We start from the raw sequence: 27,544 nt of genomic DNA, 5'->3' as shown, positions 1-27,544 counted from the left end.
AAACGTGTACCAGAGCCGTCGCAAGAGAAGAAAGAATGCCAGCATATGAGGGACGCTAAGTCCTGCCTGACCAAGGTCAGCGACGTGAGTTTGCAACCTCGTGGCCCCTAGTGCCCACAGAGGGCAATGAAGGATCTACCACATTCAGGCAGTAGAACCTGGCAAAGGTATGTGGGGTAGCCCAGCTAGCCGCATCTCAAATTTCAGCTATGGTGGCACCTCGGAAGTGGGCCCTTGACGTAGCCACACCTCTCGAGGAATGTGCAGCTATCCGCCCAGGTGGGGGTAAGCAAGCACTATCATACTCAGTCAAGACTGTGTCCGCAATCCAATGCGACAGCCGCTGCTTGGAGTGGGGCTGTCCCAGGGTTCGTGTTCTATGGCAGACGAAGAGCTGGTCAGACTGATGCAGCGCTCTTGTCCTATCCACATAACATTTCAATGCCCGAACTGGACAGAGAAGGTTCAACTTTCTATCCTCTTCCATCGCAAATGGAGGAGGATAGAAGGACTCCAGTTCCATAGACTGATTCACGTGGAAGGCTGTAACCACCTAGATGAGAAAAGCAGGGTCTGCATGCAGTGACACTTTGCTACCATCATCCCAAATACGCATACAGGAGCTATGCACAGAGTGCCTGTAGCTCACTAACCCGCTTTGCGGAGGTGATAGCCAAGAGGAAGGCTGTCTTCATGATCAGGTGCGTCAACTCAATGGAGTATATAGGCTCAAACGGGGAAAGTGGCCCTCCTAAGAGGGTGCAATCGCCGAGCGACTTGGAGAAATCGGGTAGCCAAAACATGCGCGCCTGGGGACATTGAGTCAACTGGGACATGGCAAGCAGAAATAGCAGCCATGTAAACCTTTGTGTGGAAGATGATCTACCAGCCTCAAGCAGATCTTGCAGAAACGGGCATGGGGCAGGAGATTGGATCATGGCCGTTAGTATGGCACCAATCTTGAAAACATTTCCACTTATAGGCATACAGTGACCTAGTGGAATGTGCCCTGGCATTCTGCAATGTACCCACGACCACGTAGCTGGAGCCTGCCTGGCTCCGGGTGCCAAAGTGTGCCTCTTGTCCGACTGAGATCACAGCGAAGCTGAATTTCTCTGGGCGGGCCGTTCAATAGCTGGCACAGGGAAGAGAACCAGATTCTCCTGGGCCACCTGGGGGCCAGGAGGAGAACTGACACCTTATCCGACCCGACATTTTTGAGAAAGGCTGGGAACAATGGCAGAGGCGGGAACCCGTAAAGGAGCTCTCTGGGCCATATGTGGGCTAGGGCGTCGACACCGAGTGGACCACGCAGCGGTGGAGGGAGTGACCTGCACCTTCCCGAAACGTTCCCAAATGCGCTCCACCACTTGAGAGTGGAGCCGCCATTCCGATGGGTGGGAGCCGTCCCTCAAGAGAAGGTCCAACGCCTGATTCTCCACACCTGGAACATGCTTCGCCTGAAGGGACAGCAAGTCCTGTTGGGCCCAAATCAGCAGCCAGAAGGCTAAGCGGTGTAACCCCAGGGACTGAAAGCACCCTGGTGGTTGACATATGCCACCACTGAAGTATTGTCTGTGCAGATCAGCACATGACTGTTCCGCACCAGGGGTAGGAAGTACTGGAGGGCAAGGAACACCGCTTGCAGCTCCAACATGTTGATATGCAGGGATGTCCGGCAGCCTGACCAGGGTCCGTTGACTCCTCTGCCTTTGCAGACCGTGCCCCAACCCAAGTTGTAGGCGTCCGTCGTCACTACCCTGCAGGTGTAAACCACCCCCATTCGGACTCCTTGGCGCAGGTGAGAGGGAATCCTCCACCAGCGCAGGGCCGCCGTACACGCGAGACACACTGTCAGCCGACGGTGCTTGTCACGTTTGGGATGCAACCTGAACATATTGAGCCACGCTTGTAGCGGGCTCATGCGTAATAAACCAAGCTCGACGGCTCATACCACTGTTGCCATCAGACCCAGAAGTTGTTGGCACTAAACAAGGGACACCTTCGATCTCTGCTGAAACAGGGATAGGTGGTGTTATAAAGCTGCTACCCTGTCATCCGACAGGTATGCGCGCATCGTGGTGAAGTCCAGCCAAAGCCCCACATACGTTATGCACTGCGCTGGCCCAGCCTCACTAGATGCTCCGTCACTAACGCCATGTGGGCCAACGCTCCCTCCCACGACTGGGAACAGATAAACCAATCGTCGAGGTAATTCATTCAGGATAGCATCTACGCACTTTGAAAACGTACAGGGAGCTAGGGAGAGGCCAAACGGCAGCACGGAAAACTCGTACGCGTTGCCCTGAAAGGTGAAGCGGAGGTATTTCCTGTGCTGTGGACAAATGGGAACGTTCCACAGTGGTGAATCAGTCACCCGGCCATACAGACTGGAGTATGTAACGATGAGTCAGCATGTGGAACCCCTTCTGCTTTAGAAACCAGTTCAGAAACCGCAAGTCCAGGATGGGACGAAAGCCACTGTCCTGCTTCGGTACCAGAAAGTCTTGAGTAGAAACCCTCTCCGAAAGAGGTAGGATCTACGAGACAAATGACGTGCTTGTAGCGGGCACCTGGAGATATGGGCGTGTCCAAAAGTGCAGCCTTATCAGCGTCATGCACCCGCACCTGCAACAGCCACAGTTGTCTGCATGCGACCATTAGGACCACCAGGCTCCGGCCCAGGGTCCGACCCTGCAGGCCGAAGATCTGGAGCAACGTATGTGACAGAAGTCACAGTTCCATGACCACTGGCTCTTTTAGCAGGGCATCATGCAAAACTCCGTCCAGGTATGCAGTGAGCATGCTGTACGTGTTCGCTAGACGGGTACTCTGGGCTCCTGCCATATAGGCTCTACGGACATGTGTCTCCATTATCCTGCACTGCAGGTTTGGGCACACGGGGTCCTTGGGCCTACCTCCCACCGGTGGAGCCTTAACCAAGCCTGCAGTGGTGGAGTCCACAGGGGGAAACCCGGCCAGGCACAGCTTCTCCGCCCCTTTCAGAGAGGCCAGAGGAGAACTATGTCTCAATTGTGCTGGCACTGTAGCAGGGTGGTTCCAAGAGGAACGCACCTCCTCCATAAAATTGGGGAACGCTGGGAAGAGTTAAGCTCGAGGAGCCACTTCATGCTGTTGAAAGACGGAACAGTGTGGCTCTGTTTGTGCTGTCCAGGGGACCCGCAGGTATGCCGCCATGCGCCCCATAAGTGCGGGCACGGACCCTGCCAGTGGCGGCGCTCTAGAAATCAAGGCAGCCTAGGAACTAGGGGCCGTATCAGCCTGGAATTCAGGCTTTCCCTCGACCTCCATATCCGGAGGTAACGCGGACTCACCCCACGAGGCGGCGATGGAAAGTGCGTCCTCATCTTTGCAGCGAGCCCAGTTGATACGTTCGCCCTGTGGGGTCAGGGAGTGGCACAGAGATTGTGCCTGGCTCAGGGGGTGGGGGCGGCGCCACATGGGGGTCCACGACCTAAGCCGGTAGGGCCTGCCTCTCCAAAAGCTCCATGATGCGACCGATATGAGCTTTCATGTCCATAATATCCCGCGCCTGCCGGGTCTTTTTCACCCATCTAGCCGGAGCCGACGGGGAGCGGCTGCGGGTTGAAACGGACGCCTGAGCGCAGGGAATCTCCCCAGAGGGACTCTGTGATGGCATCGGGAGGCGTGAGTGGGAGAGGCTGGCTGCAGGGGACAAAGAATGCCCCCACGCGACTATTTCCATCGGCTCGCAAGCATGCGCGGCTAAAAAGCCGCGCAGATGTCGCAGGCGCCTTTTAGGGCTAAGGCAGCATGATCGGGGCCTAGGCACCGCATACATTTTGGTCCCACAGGCCACGCAGGCATGGAAGCCAGCCCTACCAGTCATAGCGCCGGGTTAGAAACCACTGCGCTGTAAACACCGTGTGCGCCACGTGCACCGAGTACCGTGGGCACCGGGAGTAGTATGGCATTGGGTTAAGAGCACGTAGTACCTTGCAGTAATAACACCGTGTGCACCCAGTGCACCAAGTACTGTGCGCGTCGCTTGCACCAGGCACCGCGTGCACTGAGCACCATGTGTACTGTGCAGCACTGGTATAATATGCACCACGTGAACCAAGCACACTGTACCAGGGCAGCTGTGCACGGTGCCTAACCTGACCACGTGGTCACACGCCTGAGCAGCGCCTAGTGTACAACAGGCTGACAGTTTTTAAAATACAAAAAACATATTTTGTGATATGGAATTCTGATGTTTAACAATACTGGTTCCTCCACCTTTCTTTTAATAATGCCTACACTAAGAAGTAAAGGCTCTCTGTGAGGCGCGAGTGTATTAAATGGAATGTCCAGACAGTAATTTATGTGTACAGAAATAAAATAATTTATTTTTATTCTCTATACACAACAAAAGGATTAAATAACAAAAGAAAACAAAATGGTGTGAGGGAAGGAGTGCAGGGGTGAGATCCAAAACAAACTGTGATGACTCGTCTTTAATTGTCTTCGTGGCGACCCATACATAAACAAAAAAAGACAAAAGAAATGTTAGTGTTTTAAAAATCCCGCTGCACCAAACCAGTCTCTCCCTTCACCCGTTACTCCTCCTACTTTACTTTCGGACCAACCCCGAACACAGTAGTACGTTCCCTTTAGTATGTAATGTCCCGCCTCTGTAGTCAGTGGAACACCAATCCCCAACCGACACGTGTCCTTATCCTTCACTTGACTCCAGTGGCTGGAAGTTACATACTCGTACTTCCGCCCCTCACCAAGGTGCCGCCCCTCAAAAGATGACTTTTGCCATGGTCACGAGATCTTGGTAAGGGAAGTCCCGAGTTGGTTTGATGCCATCTACTGTCGGGAGGCTGAATCACAGACTGAAAACCCTTTGACTCATCACACTCTCATTAGAACCTTGCTTTGCCACTGTGGAGATACCTTTTTTAGATGCTTCTAAGAACCTTTTTTAAATAGATTCTATATCCTCTATTTGCAGACTTTCTGTTTTGTCATTTAAGCTATGAAACATGTATTGAAAATTGGAGTTTGCAAAACAATACAGTACCGGTATTATAAATCTGGATTACGGTAGCGGTATTATAAACGGTATTATATTATGACCCGGATGGACCGCTCAGGGTCACCGCAGGACTAACGGTATGGTCTCGTACTGATCTGTCCAACACCATATGAAAGCAATGGCAGCAATACAGGCAGCAAAATGCCTCACGCCCCGCAACTGTCTGTTTCGGGCTTGGGAATTTTAATGCCCTGGATAGTCTACCTTTTAAATATGTAAAACTATTTTTGAAAACCATTGGAGACTGCATGTTAAATGTCTTTGTGGGTTTTGGAATTCATAAAAATATATACAGCCTCTGATCCCATCTTGGGTTAAATGGATCTAATACTGCAGAAGAACCAGTGACTCATCAGAGCTAAGCTGTTTTGTGATCTAACTTGTATGGCTCTGCTTAATAAATGTGAAGCAGTTCAACTATCCCCAGTAGCAGTCAAAGACATCATTCAGACACAGAATACTCTCCAGCCCCACAGAATGTGGGACTGCTGCCAGCTGACTTAACTATTGACAAGTGCAGCCTTTAGACCTTTGCAACACTGAGAACACACATTTTCACCATTGCAACCTCATGGCACTGTTGAAAGAAAGGTTTGAACTGGTGTGCAGGAAAATGTTCACACATTATTTTAAAGCGCGCAACTCGGCAAATTCTGTACTTCTGACGTGTAAAGGGGCTCATGTGGCTAAATAAGTTGTTTTACAAATCCCTGACATGTATTCTGCAATATAAAAGCTGCAGTTTACTGTTTCAAGTCAGTTACAGGACTGATAGTAGGCGCTTGGTTGGCAGATGCTGTCCGACCTCATAACTGATGATTAAATGGTGATTCCATGGGCCATTCTGGAGAAACAGATTTCCACTTTCATAAAGAAGTATCTCTCATTAATAACTTATTTTTATAGTGCAAAACATTTTAGATGTTTATAATGAGTCAACCAAACACTGTGCACTTGTGATCTGAGTCAGACTTCAACACAGACCTTCAGAGTTGAAAGGCCTGACAGGTTAGGGAAAGGATGGCCAACACATCATGTAATGTTTTCCATTTTAGTGGACTGCAAAGGGCACGGCTATCCATCAGCAATAAAGTGAACCTTACAGATCATTATTATGTGGTCATATTATATATGATCCGCTCGCTAATCTGAATTATGCTTGTAATCTTTCCCTTGCTAAAAATGCCTTGTTTAGTCTTTGCTTTTATTTATTAAACTTATTTTTCATGAGAAACCAGTAATAACAGAATATGTTTTTACTCTGATGCATTATGAGAATCAACAATTTACTCAAAGCATCCACTAGTTTTCTATTATTATAACAACCTTGATTTGCATAAAGAAGGAGAAACATTGAGTGAAATAGCTCAGAGTAAAAACATGCAACATGTCTAAGACTTTTGCAGAGCAGTGTATGTGTGTGACTACATTTTTAATCATGCTTTTGGATCAAAATCTTGATGCTGAGCTTGTTGTGCTGTAACCTCTTTTAAGCCTGAACAGGAAATAATGGACAGAACCAAAGAAAATAACATTTTACACTAGATATATCCCTACAATCATAATAAAATCTGTACACAACAGTCTGTGTTTTTTATTCAAAAAGTTATTACTGGTTTCGCTTGAAAAGTAAGTTCCAAAAACATAAAACAAAGACTAAACAAGGCATTTTTAGCATCGGAAACATTACAAGCATAATTCAGATTAGCGAGCAGATCATGTATTTAATTTTGTGAAGTGCTTTTTGCCTTTGCTTAAAGCCACATATACAGTACTACAAATATATTGCATTAAGGCATAGCTTCCTACAACATATTATAATACATACAGTGCTACTCCATTGTAATGAGACCTGTTATAGTGCGGAATCGGTTGTAACACAGTAAGGTCGTGGCTCCCATTTCCCCCTAATGCAATTTGACTTGCAAATGTTGGGTGAATGTTCCAGATATACAGTATGAAGCATGGCCAACAGCAAAAAAAATCTAATAAATTCTGTTAAAATGCGGTGGACAGAGTAAGAAAAGGTGAAACTCAAGCAGCAGTTTCAAAAGATATAAATGTTGCAGTATCTACACTGCGTGAATGGCTAAAGACGAAGAAAAACTCAGGTTTTCTTGATAAGATTGACTTCAAAGAGGACTGCTCTTGGAAAATAATGTGCTGCTCTAAAGAGTGAAACAAGCTGCTGTGTGAATGTGCTGCTGTGAGGGTGCAACTCTGTTTGTTGGTTTTGATGTGGCCCAGGCTAACAGGTTGGGAATAATCGTCCCAATAAACCATGGATTTGAGTACCTACAAATTGAGTGTGTCACATTCCTTCATTTTCCCACTCTGCGCTACAATATTCATTTGGCTTGTGGGCATTGTAAATCATTTCAGGAACAAAAAATGCCAATATTCATTATAAGGCAAAACACAAATAACCCAGTCTCCTATTTATGGACCCCGACAATCACATTATAACAGGGTAGCACTGTACTTGTTTCTAGACCATCAGGTAAAGTCCTGTTTTAGGGTTCATCACAAATTATCATAATTAACCACTATTGAAATTTCTTTTTTTAAATAACACAATTCGGTTCTATTAATGCTGTTCTATAAAAACATCTGATGCACATATTTAACATTTATGTATTTAGATTTACTTCATCATTTATGTGTTTAGATTTATGGAAATATAACTCTTTCTATTACATACTACATGAAACATTTAGTACTGGGTATCTGATCTGAGGTAAACTGTACATGTTCCAGCTTGTTACATCTGTATTATACCATAGTCAGATGAATTTAGTACCATGTTTGCCATTTGACTTTACATTATGTAACCTTAAAGCTATGACTAGTGTCCATTGAAAACAACAAAATAAATTTTTAATTTGAATCGTCTCTTTTAAAGCTACCAGTAACCAACCATTTTACTGTGGAATATATTGTAATAATGCATTAGCGTCAACTCAAGTAAGTAGCACGTCTCCTCCCATTAAAACCATATGATGTTTACTTCCATACATATCAAAGAACTCAGCACACAACTACATTCATCTCCGTTTCAAATCCACTGCAATGATCATTTCAGCCTCCTATTTCCATGAATCCCATTGAAGGTTTGTCCAGTTTAGGGTGACTTGGCGTTGTGTCTGTAGTTTTTGAGTCAGTCCTTCTTCTGTGGGGTGAAGGGGTCTTTCAAGGATTTCCCAGCTCACCTTTGTTGTTAACTACTGTTCGTGTCTATCAGCTCGAAATATGTCAAGACACTGTTTTAGACTAAAGAAGAACCTTCGATATGAACGAAAGAACTTTTGAACTTTTCTTGCAAGGATAATGTTTTTATATACAGTCAACCCTCTTACAATTGATTCTGATTACATCACTTCTGTCATTATCACTTTGAAGTTTATATCAATGAAATGTAACAGTAATACAACCCCCTTCCCCCACTGAATATCACTCTGGGATATAAAAATACAAGATGGTTTACGTGCAAGTATGGTTCTGTACATTATTTAAATGTTTTGATTCTAAAGTATGGCAGCACAATGTTACATGCTGGACCTTGCCATGTATATGTTTACAGCTGTCAGGAGGTGTAATAATTACAATATGCTGTAGATGTACAGTACAGTACACTCCATATTGGAAATATCCTTTTTTAATAAGCACAACTGTAGTCAATGCTATACCTATATACTATAATTTAAACTTCACAGCAGAACAAGGGTATTTGTTGTATCAAAAACAAGGTTATTGATGAACCTCTGATAAAGTCAGCTTTGCTCATTGTTATCGTTTTTGCTCAGACCATTTAAGTGCTATTAAAAGGGTTTGGCTGTACACGCTGATTCATTTACATGTGTATCAATACACACAACATAAATAAATATACTATTACAGACTGTAAATAAACAAACACATGTAAATACAAGCCCCATGTTTTCTATAAGCACACCAGAGTCACCTATTCAGTACCTTCTCAGAGTAGATGACAGTTACACTGTCAGCTTACCAGTTACACTGTAAAGACTGCAGCTGTCTTACCCTTCACCTCTCATGTCAGCTAACTTTGTCTATCACACAAACCCAACAGAAAGACAAGTCAAAGTCTCCAAGTTGCATTATTCCAGTTAGTTTATGCAGCCATTCACTGGAGGTGCACCTTACATTCAGAAGACATATCCCTGACCGTACCTTGGCGTAACACTGTGTTATGATGCTGCGGTGTTTCCTCCTCTTCCTCTCCCCCTGTCTCTCTTTATCTCTACCTCACTCACTGAGGTCCTGGGCATAGCCAGGAAATTAGCTCATGGCTATGCTCATGTTACTAGAAATCTCTTTTGGTATTTCACAGCTCCAGTTCTATGAAACTCCTTTGCCTCTCACTGCACAGCTCACTTCACTTTTGGGGCGGCTTTGTTTCTCAGTGTGTAGCACATTTGCTTCTGTTACAAATAATTCTAAGAAAGGGATACTCCATCCAGGCACCTCAGCTTAATGTTATTTAAAAAGCCTTTAAATGACCATAGAAATATTGTGTAATCATCATTTCTCTGTACCTGACTTTGACATTGCTTTGTGCTTGTGTGGAGAATCCTAACTGCCTAGCATTAAACAAACTTCCTCATTATATTTAAATCAGTTTTCACTTACTCTACCAACTTCACATATAGAGAAAAACAGAGTAGGTAGGGCTGGCTCTGTAAGAAGTCATATAAAGTCCGTTCAGTGATGGAAGCTGGGCATGTTCATGCTAGCTCAAGCAAGCAGAGAAAAAGAATCATCCATCAATATTGGAGCAAGATAATCCAGAAGCACTCTCAATGAACGCCAACATCATAAAAATGTTTAAAGCATTTATAAAAATTAAAGCTACTCTTTACCAAGCAAAAGAAAACCCAAACAAAACAATTATACACCTGATGGATTGTCTCAGCCAATCTGGTTCTGAGTAGTCACTGTCCTTTAATAAATGGCTGCTTTCATTAAGTGCTCTTACACAGAAAACAATCAACTCACAAAAACATCATTTTCAAAGGGGTACATTTACCATGACACCTCTGGGAATCATTTCAAATCTACCCTATTGCACTGTATTAGAATGGTTGTTTCACCTAAAGATTGAACAGTACAAGTATTGAAAATACACAAGTGAACATGATTTCCATTACATGCTGATTTGAACTTTGCTCTCACCAAGATAAGCACCAACTAAGACGTAGCTTTACAGTAAACTAATGTGATCCATCTGCATTCAATTCATTTGCGCTGTTTTCCATGTGATGATGTAGATATCCTTCTGTCTGGTGTTGATTGCTGAAGTGTAATTCTGGCTCCAGGGATCAGCTCATTTTGCCTCCCCAGCGCATCAGCACACACAACGGCTGTGATGCTGGCTCCGGGGATCAACCCAGTGCGGTCTCCCCAGCTCATCAGCGTGCTTAGTTTCAGTTAATGTTCTAATTTTGCTTTGTTGTTTAATACGTTTCTATAATTACTCAGTAAACAAGCAGCATCTGAACGTCTTTCCCAGGTCAGTCAGGTAGGATTACAGTGCTGAAAGTGTATCGAAAGATCAAGTTTTATTAACGTGGCAAATGAGACCTGATCCTCAGAGGGTTTGAGTGTACTAGTACAGTGGCAGTACATAGCTCATTGCTAATTTGTATAGAAAACTATCAGCGATAACTGATTGACAGTAAAACCATTTCAGAAATCCCCCAGTCTGCTCTATTTCCACTCTGTGCACAGGTTAGCTCTGGGTAAGACTACATTTACAGTTTCATAGAAGGCTAAATTTAGGACACATACAATGGAACACTAAATTAGACTCTACTGAAGAATCCTTAAACACTCTGAAAGATACCACAGTGATTATTTTATTTTCTACCATACCAAATACCAAGTATGGTGTGAAATATTCTTTGCCTTGATATTTACAACGCAAGTTTTGGATGGTATCAGTAAAGGTTAAAAAAATAAGTACAGAGGAAGAGAAAGTACAACCTTTAAAGTTCAATCTTTATTATTATGTCAATTTAAGTTTACATTTGTCACCATGGTGTTGCCAGTCCATAGTATTGCTATGACGAGTGTTGACAGATTTAATTTGAACATAATCCATACTGGTAGTTTTCGACCTTTTTACCACACTCTCTGTGAACATTTATTCACGACACAGCACATCATGAAACAGATAGAATCTACCTGAGGAGAATGGTACAGTTTTCATTAGATAGTGGCTATTTAACAAGGCAACCATATTGGACAGGAAGTAATACAAAATAATTTATACAAGTTAATATAGGCTGGAGTATATATGCTATTACTAGTTATAGTGGCCTTTTATAGTAACATAGTTTTTGAATGTTGCAAGGCTCTGCCATCCATCACTTTATTAAAGTATTTTATTAATTTTCCAAAAACTTAATTGATTAAACAGTGTTAAGGCCATTACAACATGTAAAACAACACTCTGCCCTAATTAACATACTATACTGTATAGAGAAGCTATCACTTACAGATACCTAGAATGACCAATAATAGTTCTATTGTTGTCAGTACCAAAATATGTGCAAAGGCATGCTAGCATTATACTATATTCGTAATCATAGTTGCCCAGATCAGAGTGCCAAGGGGGTGAGACTTTGGTGAAAAGTTTTCAAAGACATCCTTAAATTATATTGCTGGGATTGCTTGAGGAAAGGTGACACATTTAAAAAAAATAATAATTGTAATTAAAACTGGCAAGTCTTCAAGGTTTGGTAGGACTGTATACTTTATGTCAGCTTTATTTAGGGTTTTGTGAACTAGGGGTACAACAACTACTTATTTGCCAGTCAGCTAGTCAAGGTATAAATATATTAGATGATGTGTCAGATGTCTGGTGCGCTATTTGTGAACATACAGTTTTGCAACACTTTGCTGTTAGTGCACTATGTTTTAAAACTGCTTGGAATTTTTTTTTTTAACTATTTATTGATGTTTTAAAATGTAGTTTACATGTAATGTAAATTACACATTTCTCAGCTACTTTATGTTTAATTCTAAGAGCTGAATATAAATAAAATACCTATATATACCAATGCCAACATATCCGACTGTCACTTTTCTAGTCGTTTAGTTGACTGTTCAATGCTACCCCTACTTTTAACCAAGTAAGAACAATAAAAGGTTGTGAATACTGTAAATATTTTGCATGTCCCAACCTGCTACAAATGCAAAAACACAAGTCAGCATCTGTTGATTTTAAAATTACTGATTTAGTCTCCCATACAGTAGCTACAGTATATATGAATGTATATTTCAGATGAGGTCCCAGGTTCCAGATATTATTAAAACTAGAAGGTAAATTGTTTTTGTAAACCTAAAAAGAGTTCCTTATTGACATATGCCAGGGCCAGACAAACCACTCTCATTAGAGGAAGCCATTGAAAACATAATATTATACAATATTAAACCCAATTGGCCAATACAGGGTCACATGTTCCCCCCCAAAAATCACTGAGTGAGCAATAGTGCCCTCCGACCCTACTCAACAATAATAAAAACACTTTTTTAGCCACTTTTTCTACAGTTTCCCACTATAAGCTCCAGCTCCAGTAGGTTGTATAACATATAAGGCTTCAGGAAGACTTGCAGCAGAATTGTGTTCAAAAGGAAACCTCATTAAGGCCTTGGGTACACTGGTGACCATTCTTACAGATTGCACAATGTAACACTAATGGTTTTGTTACTATAAGTAGCAGAGAGTTCTACATAAAAAAAAAAGAAGCAGTGCAACATTTACGGGATTGCAGAGTGTCTCATATCACTATATATTAATTAAACGCAAGACAAGTAAGAGATATATAAAACCTGATGAAATGACATGGAAAACAGTTAGAAATGGCTGCACACGATATGCTGTTAAAATGTGGAAATGCTGCTAGCATTCTGGACATTAGCGTTCACTGCATTCTGTTCTTATTTACACAGTTGTATGTATTTGCATCCAGTTTGCTGGTCGGTGAATGGGACAGATAGCAGTTGAATGACTTTCAAAATCTATTGTAAGGATTAAGCTTCAGAGTGAGAGTGAAGATGAATTAAAAATATTTTCAATGTAATACACGTCAGCCTCCAGCAAAATGAAAAATATTTATATCACAGCACCAGTATTGTCATATAAAGAGTGTGCTGGTATTGAAGTCACAAAATAATATATATTCCACATGTAAACCACATAGGTGTTATGAAGACCACATGTTAATTACATCAGTGTCAGCATGTATATCAGTTACATTTTGAATATGTGATCACATCAGCAAAATATGTAACCAATGTACTTAATGGAGTGATGTGAAATACATCTGAAGGTGGTTATTTGAAAAATCATATGTTATTTTTCCAAACATGAATCACAAATTCCATTTGTAAAACAGATATTATTTTGGTATGTGTTTATGCCCAGTGACCCAGGGGGATAATAGTTTAGTTTATCTGAGTAATCATATCAACAAATGAATGCTTACACATCGACCCTTTTAACCTGCATCCACCCTTACAGGTGAAAATTGATGGTTTGTTTAAGATTTTAAAGACTTCAATCAGGTCTCTCCCCAAATTATTTTTTGTTCAGGCTAAATAGGTTTAGTTCTTTAAACCTGCACTTGTAGCTCTTAAATGAATGGAAATAGTCTGGTGGTTGCTGTACTCTCAATGTACTTTTGGTAATGTGGTGACCAGAATTAAACACAGTATTCAAAGTGTGGTTGCACAAGTGCATTGTACAACCTCATCATAATCTCCTTGGATTTTTACTCCACACTTCCGGCTGTATACCCAAGCATTCTGATTGTTGACTGTGATGAGTCTATTACAAGACCAAGTTTTTTCTCTTGGTGAGTTTGGTGAGTTGAATTTCATGTTACCTTAATTCATGTCAATTCATCCGTTACAACAGCAAAGTTCATTGTGAAAATAAGTAAGACTTTAACTCTACTTAGAGATAAAGGGGTCAAAATGAGAACACATGAGTACATGATTGGATTTTGTCCTTAGCCACCTGTTTTTAACAGCAGTTGCTATTCATAAGAGATAATTCAGATGCGTCATTAAGCCCCAACAACTATCATCTATGAAGGCATGTTTTTAAGGAATTGAGAGAAAGGTTCTCGATTACCTCATTATCATAAAGTTTTCATCGGACCTGAGCGTCAACCGGCTATTCATAAGAGTGAACGACAGCAAAATGCTGTCGATAACGTTAGGTTATTACCATAACCCTGGTTCCCTGAAAGAGAATGGCAACCATTACCGAATGGGAAGAGACTTCTCTGACCGTCAATTACTGAGAATATATAAAAAAGCTGCCCTATAGGGCCCTGCTGGGAGGGGGAAGACCCTCCCACTTCCTGCTGAAGAGGGACGTACCAATGACAATACACCAACATTTAACACATCAAACGCAACATATAACAGAAAATACACACAGGGACGGGCACTTCATCACAGGTACCCATAAGGCCCTGCAGTATCAGTTCCAGATCTCACCTAGGGACCATACTTTTCATGGGAGGACGAAGCCTCCCAGCCCCTTTAAGAAGTTGCACTGCCAGGAAATGTCCCCCAGGGGACACCAAGTAAATTTTTTTTGTGGCACACTGATACTGCTGCCAGGTTTACCTTCAAAAGTGGACGCTGATTTTCCTGCGTCAACCAGGTGTTGTAAGAAGGTTAATATCAATCTCAATAGGGCAGGTCACAGGGTCATAACCTTCGACAAGGCACCAGTCTTGGAAAACTTTTAATTTTTATGAGTACTGGTATCTAGTGCTCGGTGCCCTAGCAGACTGTAATGTTTCTACTACTAGACGGCTAATAGACAGCTCCGTTCAACGGCCAGATCCAGAGTTGGAGCTGGGCTGAGTTCGGGTGCCATAATAACCCCTCCGCTTGGCTCAGGAGGTCCTTGCGCAGCAGGTACTGGCATGGCTGACCCGACAACATGTCGGAGAGGAGAACAAACCAGGGGCGTCTCAGCCATCTGGGTGCAACTGGCAAAACCTGTGCTCTCTCCACCCTGATCCTCTCTAGTGTCAGGGGTAATAATGGTAGTGGAGGGAACACATACAAGGGGCCCTGTGGCCAGGGGTGAGCTAGCAGGTCTAGTCCCAGGGGCCCCCCGTCTCTCTCCATGGAGAACCATAGGGGGCAATGAGTGGACTCGGTTGTGGCAAAGAGGTCGACTCATGCAGTACGAAACCTCTCCTAAATCTGTTTCACCACTTGAGGATGCAGTCTCCATTTCAAGCTGTATGGAGCTCTTCTGGACAGGAGGTCTGCTGCCTTGTTGTCCACACCAGAGAGTTGAACCGCCCAGATGGAACGCAAGTTTCTGTGCGTCCAGGACAGGAGTCTGTGCGCTGCATGGTGAAGGCCTGACGAGCGCAGGCCGCCATGTTGGTTTATGTAGGCTACCACTGTGGTATCGTCCATCCGGACCAGCACGTGTTTGGGTGGTAATTGCTGGCAAAAATGAGATAACGCCAGGTTCACTGCTTGCAGCTCTTGGGCATTTATGTACGCTTGCTGCCAATGTCCCTTCCACTGACATCTTATTCCTCTCCCATTCCAGACCACTCCCCAGCCCAGGCCGGAGGCATCTGTAGTGATCACTTCCCTTCTGTGAGGGGGTCTGAGGGGAAATCCGAGGCACAGATGGCCAGGATGGAGCTATCACTCCAGTGTCTTCCGGCACTGTCTCACCTTGAGCGTTTTTACCCAGACCTAAAGCAGGTGCATTCTCAGCAGCTGGTGGAAGGATTCTCGAGGCGGCTGCCATCATTCCCAATAACCTTTGATATATTTTGACCTGTAGGAGAGCGTCATCTCTGAACAGAGAGAATGTGGCCTCCAATGACCGAATCCTGTCTTCTGACAGTGAGGCAAGCATGTTCAGTTTGATCACCAGGAACACTGTGGACTGAGAAGGTAGGAAGTTGCTCTTCTGTTGATGTATTGAGAGCCTTAACTTCGTCACATGATCTACGGTCTGTTTTATGTGCGCCTCTGCATGTTTTTCGTAATGCGTGCAAACTAGCCAATCGTTCAGATAGTTCAGGATCCAAATACCCCGCAGCCTGAGTGGAGCCATGCTGCATCCATGCACTTTGAAAATGTGCAGGGTACCAGCGAGAGGCCAAATGGTAGCATGCAGAATTCATACGTGTTGTCATGAAAGGCGAAGTGCAGATACTTTCTTTGCGCGGGACAGATCGGGACATGGAAGTAGGTGTCTTGCAGGTCGATCGATGTGAACCAGTCGCTCGGTTGGACGGACTGGAGGATATGCTGTGCTGTCAACATGTTGAACTTCCTCTATTTGAAGAACAAATTGAGGACCCTGAGGGCCAGAAAAGGTTTGAAACCGCCTTCCCTCTTGGTCACCAGGAAGTAAGATTGGCGATCTTGAAGGAGTATCACGCTCGCAGGGAGCACACATTTCTCTTTAAGCAATATACAGTTTTTTTTTTTAATTAAGGCTGTTTTATCATCAAAAACATCACCAACTCAGCAACCTTCATTCAAATTAAGCTGTAAGCAATCTTAATTTATGTATAAAACAGTTGGGAATTTTCATGTTTTGTAAAACTCATTGCCCCAAAGCATTATTTATTTATATGTGCGCACACTTTATAAAAAACTTAAAATCACTTTGGGATAATCCGTTCTTCATATAGCAATGACACCTTGACTGATTGGTGATGTCATTATAATACTTAATAGACATACATAATTTGCAATGCTCCAACATCTGTATTTTTTTTAAAGAGACATTTGTCTATGCAGTATAACAATTATCAATGGGGCAAAATGTTCTTTACTGATAAACAGCCTCAATTAAAACTTTATATTTCCTAAAGAGAAACGTAGATTAATTATTGATCAATCCTGTATGAAACATGCATACTCCAAACTTTAACTGCTTTTTCAAACATGTATATTATAATATATGTGGGGAAATGCATTTTCTTTATTAAAACCCAGAGGAAGATAATTTGACGCTTCAGGCAGCAATGCTGTCAGGAAGAGTTCCTAGTTCCCTCCTACAGCTTTTCCCATGACCCAACTGGTTGTAAAATGTCGAAATTTTGTGTTTTCAAAGTCAAAATTTCACCTTTCAAAAAATCGAAATTTCAAATTTTAAAGACAAAATTTCAAGTTTTTATTTTTTTCTCCCATGGCCCTAGGCTCTTCAGTAATTTTGTGTATAATGTGTAATACGGCCTCTAAACTCGCCACTGATTGATTCCCTGCTTTAAGCATGAATTATGAATAATAATAATAATAATAATAATAATAATAATAATAATAATAATAATAATAATAATAGTTGGCAGACGTGATAGGGGCATCCAAATCAGGTTTTGCAAACTGCCTGTGACTGGCAGCTGCAGACTGGGGTTTGGGTAGTAGGCTATTGTCAGTGGATTCTGTTTTTCCTTTTGCAACAGCTACCAGTGCCACCCAGGGAACATTAATAATGCTGAAGATGTCATCAAAAAGAGGTGGACTTTTGTTCTTGAATGACTGTTTACCCATTCATAAAGTGCTTTGCGGTAGTTGCCCGTTAGCAAGTACCTTTATGAATAGGGCCAAAAGTCTTACCTATTTTAGGTTAGTGGAACCAGTGCTTAAAAAATTCAGGAGTGTGCCTCAGGCACCTACCTTCAATTCCCCCTATAGTACTTAAGAGATATATTGTTAAAAAACAAAAAACAAAAGAATTGTGTTTCGGACTAGCAGTCTTGTGATTTATACTGTATGTCATTATTATTATTATTATTATTATTATTATTATTATATTATTATTATTATTATTAATGGGAATAGGCTTGGTATATTGAGACTCTTATGTGTCAGACTCAAAGTATGCTGCCACGGATCACTGCAGGACCTGATATTGTAAAACATGAACCTGCAGTGATTGAGTCACACAGCAGTAAATGGTAACATAAGTGTCATACCCTCTTAGCCTTGGCAGAAACTCACTTAGCCACCCTGACCAATCCCTGATCTCTGAAAACACAGTGTCACACTATACAAATTCCTTTAATCAATTTTATATGATATTAAACAACAAAAATATATTGGGCTGAGAGCTCAAATGTACCTTCTTACAAATATTTTTACATTAAAAAGAGCAACATGCAGTCAGAAAGGCAAGTTCAATGATAACTGGTACATTTTAAATTACTGGGTTCATTTTTTAAATGTTTTTAAGAGTTTTAAGTTTTGCTTTGCTTGCATACAATACCAACAAATGTCTCTTTAGTTTAACCATAGATTGCAGCATTGCTAAATGAAGGGTGTAAAGCATTTCCTCTTACCTGACTTCAGGGGTAGGAATCCCAGTCACAATACAATCCAGCTGAACCTTGCTCCCTTCCGGAACTTCTCTACTCTTTAGCTTCTGAGTGAATCGCGGAGGGTCCCCTATTGGCTCTTCAGTGGGAAAGGATCCGGATGTGAGTTCCGGTGAGGAACTCTCCTTGGCTCCTGTTTCTGTCGATTCTTCTTGCTGTTGTTCTTCTTGTTCTTCTTCTTGGTTGTCTTCCTGCTGAAATCTTTCTGGTTCCCCTGAGTAAGTTTCCTGTTCACTATCCAGTTGGTTATCAATGGGGACAACAGGTCTTTCCCGGTCATCTGTTGTGTATGGATAAACAGAGCTTTCCAGTTGACTCTTCACTTGGTATCTGCTTCTGTGGCCTTTGCATGCCTTTGGTCTAATTCTCTTTGAACTATTAGCCTTAAAGAGGGATGACAACTCCTCTATAAAGTCAGCAGCCTTATTTAGAAATTCTTTCTTATTATGGCACTCTGTTCCATAGGGACTATTTATTACTTGTTTTCTAGGATCCTGAGAAGATTTCCTGGTGCTTTTGATAACATTGTCCTGCTGGAAGCTTGGGAAGGTTTGTTTTTCAGTGTTCAAAGCTGTAGAGGTCGGGAACTGTTTGTTTGGAGGCACTTTGTATGGGTTACTTACTTCAGTAGTTGGATAGTTTCCAAGTGCCTGCCCCTCTTTTTTTTCTTCTGTTGGGCTGTGGGTAATGGCTTGCCTGGCGAGATTTACACTTTTGTGCAGCTCTTCTTGGCTTAAAAAGGCTGACAGGTCTTGGAATTCTTCCTGCCCAACTTGCTCCTCTGATTTTCCTGTAATAGGTCCATAGTATGGCTCATGTGAAGTGGCTTCCGATCGGCTCACCTCACTGTGTCTCTGGTGGATCCTGGATTCCTCCAAATAGCTCTCTCTGAGGAGCTGGGATATTGACGTAGTGGCTTCTAAATTATTATCTTGCATGCTGCAAGAAATACAAACAATATTAAAGAGTTTTAATAATGATTTAAAATCCATTTGTATACCTCTTTTTAGATTTATCTTCAACATTAAAAAAACCCAAATCTTCAACACAAGGAAATGGCAACCAGTGATAAAGACTTTAAAATGATTAACTTCATGGTAAAAGGGTAGTGGTTAACTGCCAATAAACAGCTACTTTTAAACTAACACAGCATGTTTTCCAGCATTCCTTTAAACAGCTTATGAAAGGGGTGAAGATTAAATTGAACAATTTCATTCTTACTGTTGAATGTGTGTCAAACCCCCTATGTTAAAGTGTTACTGAACAGACTGTAGAACACAAAACATTACTTTCCCTATCTTTTTGCTTTGTTGTATGTATTCCTCCAGTATCTTTTTTTAATATGTCACAATTGTTTTGATATTTTTATTAACATATTTCTGCTAACAAACAGCTAATAAACATGTTAATGTACATTATTTATTTTCTGTTAAATGTTAGTTAATAATATATAATAGGCCAGCTAATATTGCACCAGAGCCTTATGGATGATCAATACCCAGTCGATCATATGCTTGAAATTGGTTCAAATTGTTACTGTAATAATGTTTAGCAAATTAAATCGGGATTTTATTAACCCTAACCTAATAATTAATGACCAAGTATGTTAATAAAAATATCAAAACAATCGCAATTATATTAACAAGGATACTGCAAGAATACATAAACAAAGTAGGTAATTAGGGAAAGTAATGCATTGTGTTTTAAACCTCACAGCTTGTTCAGAAGCACTTCAATAACACAATTACAGTTACTTTGGTTTCTAGAAAAAAAAGACTATGGCTCTTTCTGGTCATGTGGGTCTCATTTTGATCTCGTTGGCAGTTGTAATTTATTGAGATGTTTGCAGTGAATTGGGAGGCTGGTTTAAAAACTGCCTGGCACTACAGTCCCTCATACGAGGATGCTTTTTCAGTTCTTCAGAAGACGTCAATGACACAAAGTATAATTACAAATGTAAATGTATAAAACACATTTTAAAATGTGTTGTTACCATGTGGGTGTATGTGTTTTGCAAATAAATGTTCTATAAATTAATCAACAGCACTAAAGATTAATTACAAATAGCAATGGACAACTACCCAGTCAAGCAAAGTTAGACTTATTTTATTTAGTAAAAACATTGCACCGTGCCAGGTAGGGTCTTCACTGTAACAAAAAAGGGCTTGGGTATTGTGTTACTTAAAAAACTGTCACCATTAGTAAGACTCTTTTTATTCACCGTATGGAAACTGCAAAGTCTGCATTGTTCAGATTAAAATGGTTGACTTTTCTCATTTTCCTTGGGTCTCTTCCTGGAATAATAATAATAGCTACAGAGGCCAATTGGGATCTAACCTATTGACCCACAACATCAAATTCCATGAGCAAGGATCTCATCTCAACTGGAGGTGTGTGGGCTTTCCTATTCTCACTCCTGTCTAGGAGTGGACAGGTCAAATATCTTAAGTGAATTCTGCAAAGAACAACACGACTAAGCTTGATCATGAAAATACTACAAGTTACTCTCATATCTCTTAAAGGGGGAACTTCTGAATGTATAATTAATTTAAAGTTACAAAGATGTTTTCTTCCATGGTGTTTCTTTAGCTGCTTAAATAGATTAAATTTACCACCTACAAAAAGCCCTTGTTGGCAAAAGTCTGAGCTTTAAATAGTTTGGTAAGTTCTCATATTAGAACATGTTTGTGTGTGCTGCAGCAGTCAATAGTTTGGCTCTTTTGATTGTGCAGCCTTTAAAGTGAGTTGTGTGTGAGTGTTGCTGAAGGTAGGAATGGGATAAGGCCAGCACATGCTGCTGACACTCAAACTAAGTGTTAGGGAAGCCAGCATTGCCCTTCTACTAGAACTTTTACTGCAGCTGCTGTGTACATTAATCCTGAGCGCACTCCCTCCCCCCACCTCCCAACTAAAGCTAATTATAGTGTGGGGTGTCACTTTACTTGTCAAAATAAAATCAAAAGCAAACTTGAATCCAGTGTGTCACATAAAGACAAGCTGCTGCAGTCGCTTCATTATCATTGTCAGATAAGATTTGGTGCAATATATCAGCTACATATACCTCAAAAGGCAGTTGCTCAAAATAGAGGACAAATTCCCTGAAGTCTTTTTTATGGGCTGTTACCAGGCGGAAACACAGTCAATGTTATGCTTTGAATAAACTGACCACAACTGTTTTGCTTTCCACACCAGCCCAACTGACAGGAATAACCCAAGCATCAAAACAAGCATGTAATTTATACAAGCTTTTCTATATCAATTCCTATCGAAGAACATTAAACAAGACCCTTTTCCAAAAAAAAAAAAAAAAAAAAAAACACACCTACCTACCTGCCTGCCTGCACACCCTATTACCTGTCATAGCTGAGTTCAGAATTACGTGTAACAGGACATTACCTTTTGATTAACCCAAAAGATGCTGTGCAGATCAGGGAATCCTCAAGCTGGAACGGAGGGCCTCAAGGGATGAGCAGATAAGCAGCCGCCCAGGTTTTCTTTATTTTTGCAGGCAGATAACCTTGAAGTCAGAGGAAGGCAGCAAGAAGCTTTGGGCAACCTGTTACCAGTAAAAGCAGCAACATTTGTCAGCTTGCTAGGTCCCAAGTTATTTTTGGGCAGCATGGACCATGTGCCTGGGAATCATTCCACCTCATTGGGCAGGAGAGGCTTCAGCAAGGGGATTATTTTGCAAGAACAGCTTCTATGCTAGTCTCTCAATACCTTTCTTAAACAGCCAGCTATAAAATTTCACTGAAGAGAATTTTGCTGATTAATGCAAAGGGATGAACATAATAAGCAGAGGGAATCTGATAGATCTTTCAATCTGTTTTTTGTGAAGTATGGAGAACAGCCAGCTTAATTGTGCAGTGAAATGAGACAGCAATATAGGACATGATATAATCCTTTCGCATAATAGTACAATGCTGATATGAACGAGTAAAACATCACGCATTGAATACCATATCATTTCCAGTAAGCTTACGTATAAGGACTGTGGTGCAATATTTGTTCCTTGTGCACTATGTGGATGTTTATCCTTTACTGTTCTGTGTTCGAATGGTTCGCCATGAGTACCTTCATCTAACAATCTCAACAGAATTACTGTGTGGCATCCTCTCCCTGTACATAAAATATGTAAAATAAAACTATTACTATGCGACTGTGCTTGCATTTCTGCAGTGTTTATTTTAACATTTAAAGGTAAGCTGCCATTTCAGTAACTGATGTCTTGTTAATCTGAAACGCACCCCTAAAAAAACAATACAAAACAAAACAATATATGCAAACCCCCATTTTTACAGTAATGGGATTATATAATGGAATTATGGCCTGTCTAAAGAGAATTGTGATTCCCCAATGGACAAGCTAAATATGGTAACAGTAATTTTAATGCAGTGACACCCTCATCTGAACTCTAGAACTCTTGGTAACTTTAGTTTACTTGCAGTTCTGGCTGTAGTAATAGTAACGATTTTATGATTCTATTAACTGCCAAATTATTGATTATTTAAAGCAAAAGAAAAAAAAAAGAAAAAGAAGACTAGAGTTGCAAGCAAGTATAAGGCTTCCAAGGTAATAGTGAAGCGTTAGAATATGTGTTCCGTAGTAAACATGGCCCTTTCTGCACTTTCTAATGAGCAACAAGCCATTTGACCATTAGGAAAGGTCAGAGGTCACAGGTTAACATTATTTTGTAGCGCAAACATGGGTTGCGATAAGTGTTCTATAGTAACTATGCCCCTATCGGCACAGAGGTCAGATGTAACTGGCATGGACATATTTTCATAGAGCATGTATGGCTTACTATATGTCTTACACAGTAACCATGACCCTATCTGCACTCTCTAAGGAGTTATAAGCAACAATGGCCCATGTTGTCCATCTCGGATTGATGAAAACTCACCATTTGAATAACTTTTGATGCTCTCATGTTAAAAAAGATCCCTGGAAAATTTCAGCTCAAATTCGTCCAGCGGTTCTAGAGCAGTCACATTTTAAAGTAAAATGCAGAATCCAAAAATGGTGGCTACGTGTCACATCACGTGATATATGTAATTGCACACCCCTCCTCAACATATGTCAGAAGTTTGAGGGCAGTAGCAGCAATGTTTTTTGTTGTAGAAGCTGAGCACCTGGTATAAAAGTTACTAATTTCACCTGTTTGAGAGATTGGATTTTGTCCAGTGTTTGTCTAGAGTGGAAGTTGGACTCACAGTCAGCAGGAGCAAAGAAGGAGTTCGACTTGTTTGTGTTCAGCGGTATGTTGGGGAGAAAAATGAAAGATACAACAGCCGACATTTAGAGCGAAGATTCTGCTATGATTCCTGTCTCCCTCTGTGTGTGTGTTTTTAACTGTTTTACAAATTAGTATTTTAAAGGCATTTGGGTTTTAGAGAAGTGCTGGAGACGTGGAGTTTTTAAATGATTGATTTTATTGTGGTTTTTAGTAAGCCCCGTCTACACGATTGTATTGAGCAGCACTGCACTTTGTTTTGTTTTTTAAAATTATAATTAACCATGCTTTTATTGAACAATGCAAACCCCATGCAGTGATGGTGTATTCTAGACTTGTCCTATTTGTTAAATATAGTTAACTACTTGTATTTAATAAAACGATGTTCATTGCCCTGCATATTGTTGTGGTCTTAGTCTATTTCCTTATTGACTGATCCCACACCGAATGAAGAAAACGAGTGTCCATCCTGGGTGCTACATATAACAGAAATAGGAGAATATTAAAAGAGTAAGTACAGGGTTTCTGAAAAACATAGCGATACACATCCCCATGTGTTTCTACAACTGTTTAAATAACTTAGCTGAAAATAACTTAACTTCTTTTCATTGTTAATATCCTGACAACTTTTTACACTTATGCCACAAATTGATACTGATCAACAACTATACTGATCAGAAGGACCAGCACTATTTACTTTATTCTCCCATTTCCCCACAGGTATCTTGGATTCCATGTTGCTCGCCCCGACCCCCAAGACGAACAACAAAAAACCACACACCAGGTAAGTACTTTATTACAGAGTTCACATGCAATAATGAAACAAACCTATAACAAAACTATCAAATAGACTAGACAGTAAGAATCATAAATATATACATATGTATGGGTACCTCAGCACACCACCTGGGCCCTAACAAATCACAGATTAACCACCAATACACAAGCCCACACATTTCAGCAGCCCCTCTATTGGTATGCCATAATTCTTGCAATACAGGTGATCTAATAACTGTTGCTTACAGGTTAATATTATTATGCCCAATATACCTATATCTATATAAACAAAATAACTCTAGCAACAAAGTTACACTTAATCTGCATAATATTTATACACAAAACAAATCTTTAGCAGCAAGTTAATAAGTATCATTATGCCGAATATATAAACCAAAAGCTGGTTAGTAGATAGTAATAAGCACAATGTATTAACCAAATAACTGTTCATCAACAAATTAGTAATTGTCCATATACATAATATAAATTAAAACAGGGTCCTGTAAACCAGGGCAGTCACTTTAGTCACTCACACCCTTTAAGAAATCCAGCCAGACAGTCTCCTAGTCTCAGCCTAGCCTGTGGACCTTCAGGGCCGAACAACCCATTCCTCTTCGCTTACAAGCCCCCAAGACTCACAGGCACCTGTTAAAACTGAGGGGCAGGCTCTCTCTCTCTCTCTCCAGAGAATGTCTTGAAGTCCTTATTGCCCCACGGAACCCTCGGCCCAGGTACCTGCGGATTTAAAACGCCAGATAATGACAGAAAGTGCAATTACTATGTTGCAATTTTTTCTTACTCCCACGAATAACGTTCCAACATGTTTATACAAACAATGCAATCCATTCGAAATAGAAAAAATGATCTTTAGTTGCTACCAATAATCCCTTTAGTGCAATACTTTCGCATGCTCTTTAACTCTAATGTAGCTCGTCAAGTAGTGACCACTATTATCAATCTTTGGAAAAGGAAAACATTTACTTCCCAAACTTGCGAGGTCTGTCCCAGTTTTTCCTTTCATAAACATGTCTTGTGTATTTCACCATTCGTCTTTCCAGGCTCTTGAAACCAAATTGATCACATCCGGGAGTTCCACAGCCTGTCTGTACTTCCTGGATTATTACTCGAACTTCCTGGATTATTACTCGATCATTGTTCTCCCTCACCTCACCTATAATAATAATAATAATAATAATAATAATAAAATTAAAAAAAAAACATTCCTTTCAAAAACTAACCTTGGCAATACATTCTCAACAAACTTTTTTGGTGGAACTTGTGACACCCACCTGTCCTTTCAAAAAGTTTTTGATGGGCCCAACCCCCGGTGAACATCTTGACACACCTTTAAAGTCTGCTGAATGCTGTTTTCAAAATGGCTGCTTAATGCATTGATTGTGTAAGGATTATTGCCCACATTGTCAACAGGTAACACAGCAATAACGATCCATGATGTGGTTTGGAATAGAAAAGCAAGAGCACTGTTGTTATGATTTTTATTTTATTTTATCGCTCTTCCTGTAGTGATTTAGAGGATAGATCTCAAACCCCAATGCATTCTTTCATTCTTTGCTTGTTTGGTATTTTTCATTTCGCAATCTGAGCAAAATAATTAGCTCAAAGACCGAAATGATTCTTTATTCTTAATTCTCATTCTTTAATAATTTGTAAATGCTCAGATCAAAAAATGGTTATCTGTGTCCGTGACTGGCCGAATCCTGACTGAATGTAACATATAATATATTCTGACTTCTACATGATCCTGTTTTATTCTATTATATTGTATAAGCAATATTGTAAAGGGTGCCCATTCATACTATATGTAGATATTTATAAATTCAGAGCATGACTTTTCAAAGCTATATTACAAGCTATTTCACAAAATAACACTAGACCACTGGCATTTGAATATTAAGATGTGTTGCAGCTTTGAATGCCTGCAGCCTCATTGTTCATTACAGAAGTGTCAGAAAAGCCACAGCTTGAAAAAACATGATATGGCCTCTGCATTCCCACTCATCAGACACCTGTAGGAAAGGCTACAGTTGATGGTGCACTGGGTAATTTAATAATCCTCCTCTGGAGGTTTGGGTCTAAGGGAACAAGTGAAATTAGTTTAAAGACAGAGGTCAAGGAGTGAATAGGAGCATTGCAACAACATTATTAACAGCAATTACCCTGTTTGTCCCAGAATGTACATCTAAAAGATATGACACCACTTTTATTTTACTTTATGATGGATATTGGTCCTTAATATACCACTAGAGACTGAAGCAGGGATACAATGTACTACCAGCATGCCTTAAACACATTTAGGAGAAACTACCCTCTTAGGTACTTTATGCTGCACCATCATGCCTTTAAACTGATTTATTGCCTGGTTTCCCCATCTGGGTTTAATATGCACAGTGACTAGTGTTTACTTAAAAAGAAGACTACTTTTCTGATGCAAGCTCCACTGCAGCTTGGGCAAGCAAAATTGAAATATAAACAAAGAATGACATTTTACAGGAAATAACTATTGGGTTTATTTTAGGTGCCAAACATATTGAAGGAGTCGTATCCAAGGCTTTAAAAACAATGTCTATGCTAGGTCAGCCAAAGTTTACTTATAGAAATAAGAGCCAGCGCCATCTAGTGAATTGTGATCCACTACTTTGGATTAAACTTGATTTTGTATTACCGGCAATGCATACCAATAGATTGTGCTGGTGCTTACTAAAATAACAACATTATAGCTCAATTAGCATAGCTTATAGTTTGAACAATAGAGTCTACAGCTGTAATCCCTGTATATACAGATTTTCTATTTACTAACAGACATAGTTGTATATGTGGCAGAAGTTATAGTTGGACATCCCAAGTTGCCATTTTTAAAATGACTTCACTTCAGAAATACATCTTTCAGGAGTCTTTTCAGAAGCAGCCCCCATTAAGAAGATAATATAAACACACACTGTCAACATCCTGGTCTATAAGCATGGGATACCACCTCTGCACTGAAGTCAACTCTTTTGTCTTAATAAAAATTGCACGCTGTGTATCAATTTATGTTGCAAC

The 27,544-nt window shown here is 40.8% G+C and overlaps 1 protein-coding gene across 3 annotated transcripts in view; it reads right to left on the bottom strand.

Moving 5' to 3' along the window:
- LOC121321883 (myopalladin-like) overlaps positions 1-22,073 on the bottom strand; it is a 115,959-nt gene extending 93,886 nt beyond the window's left edge. For 2 of the 3 annotated variants that reach the window (XM_041261208.1, XM_041261209.1), the window contains exons 1-2: positions 21,871-22,073; positions 18,439-19,413 (exon numbers count right to left, since the gene is read on the bottom strand). In XM_041261208.1, coding sequence (XP_041117142.1) covers positions 18,439-19,412 — 974 coding nt within the window. In that variant the 5' untranslated portion in view covers position 19,413; positions 21,871-22,073. The remainder of the gene's footprint in view (positions 1-18,438; positions 19,414-21,870) is intronic. The other variant, XM_041261210.1, reaches the window with a different exon arrangement.
- Between the last annotated feature and the right edge of the window lie 5,471 nt (positions 22,074-27,544).

Source organism: Polyodon spathula, chromosome 10, assembly GCF_017654505.1.
Source record: "Polyodon spathula isolate WHYD16114869_AA chromosome 10, ASM1765450v1, whole genome shotgun sequence".
Classification (NCBI taxonomy): Eukaryota; Metazoa; Chordata; class Actinopteri; order Acipenseriformes; family Polyodontidae; genus Polyodon; species Polyodon spathula.
The sequence above is the reverse complement of the archived record's forward strand: the minus strand, read 5'-3'. Positions and strand labels throughout refer to the sequence as shown.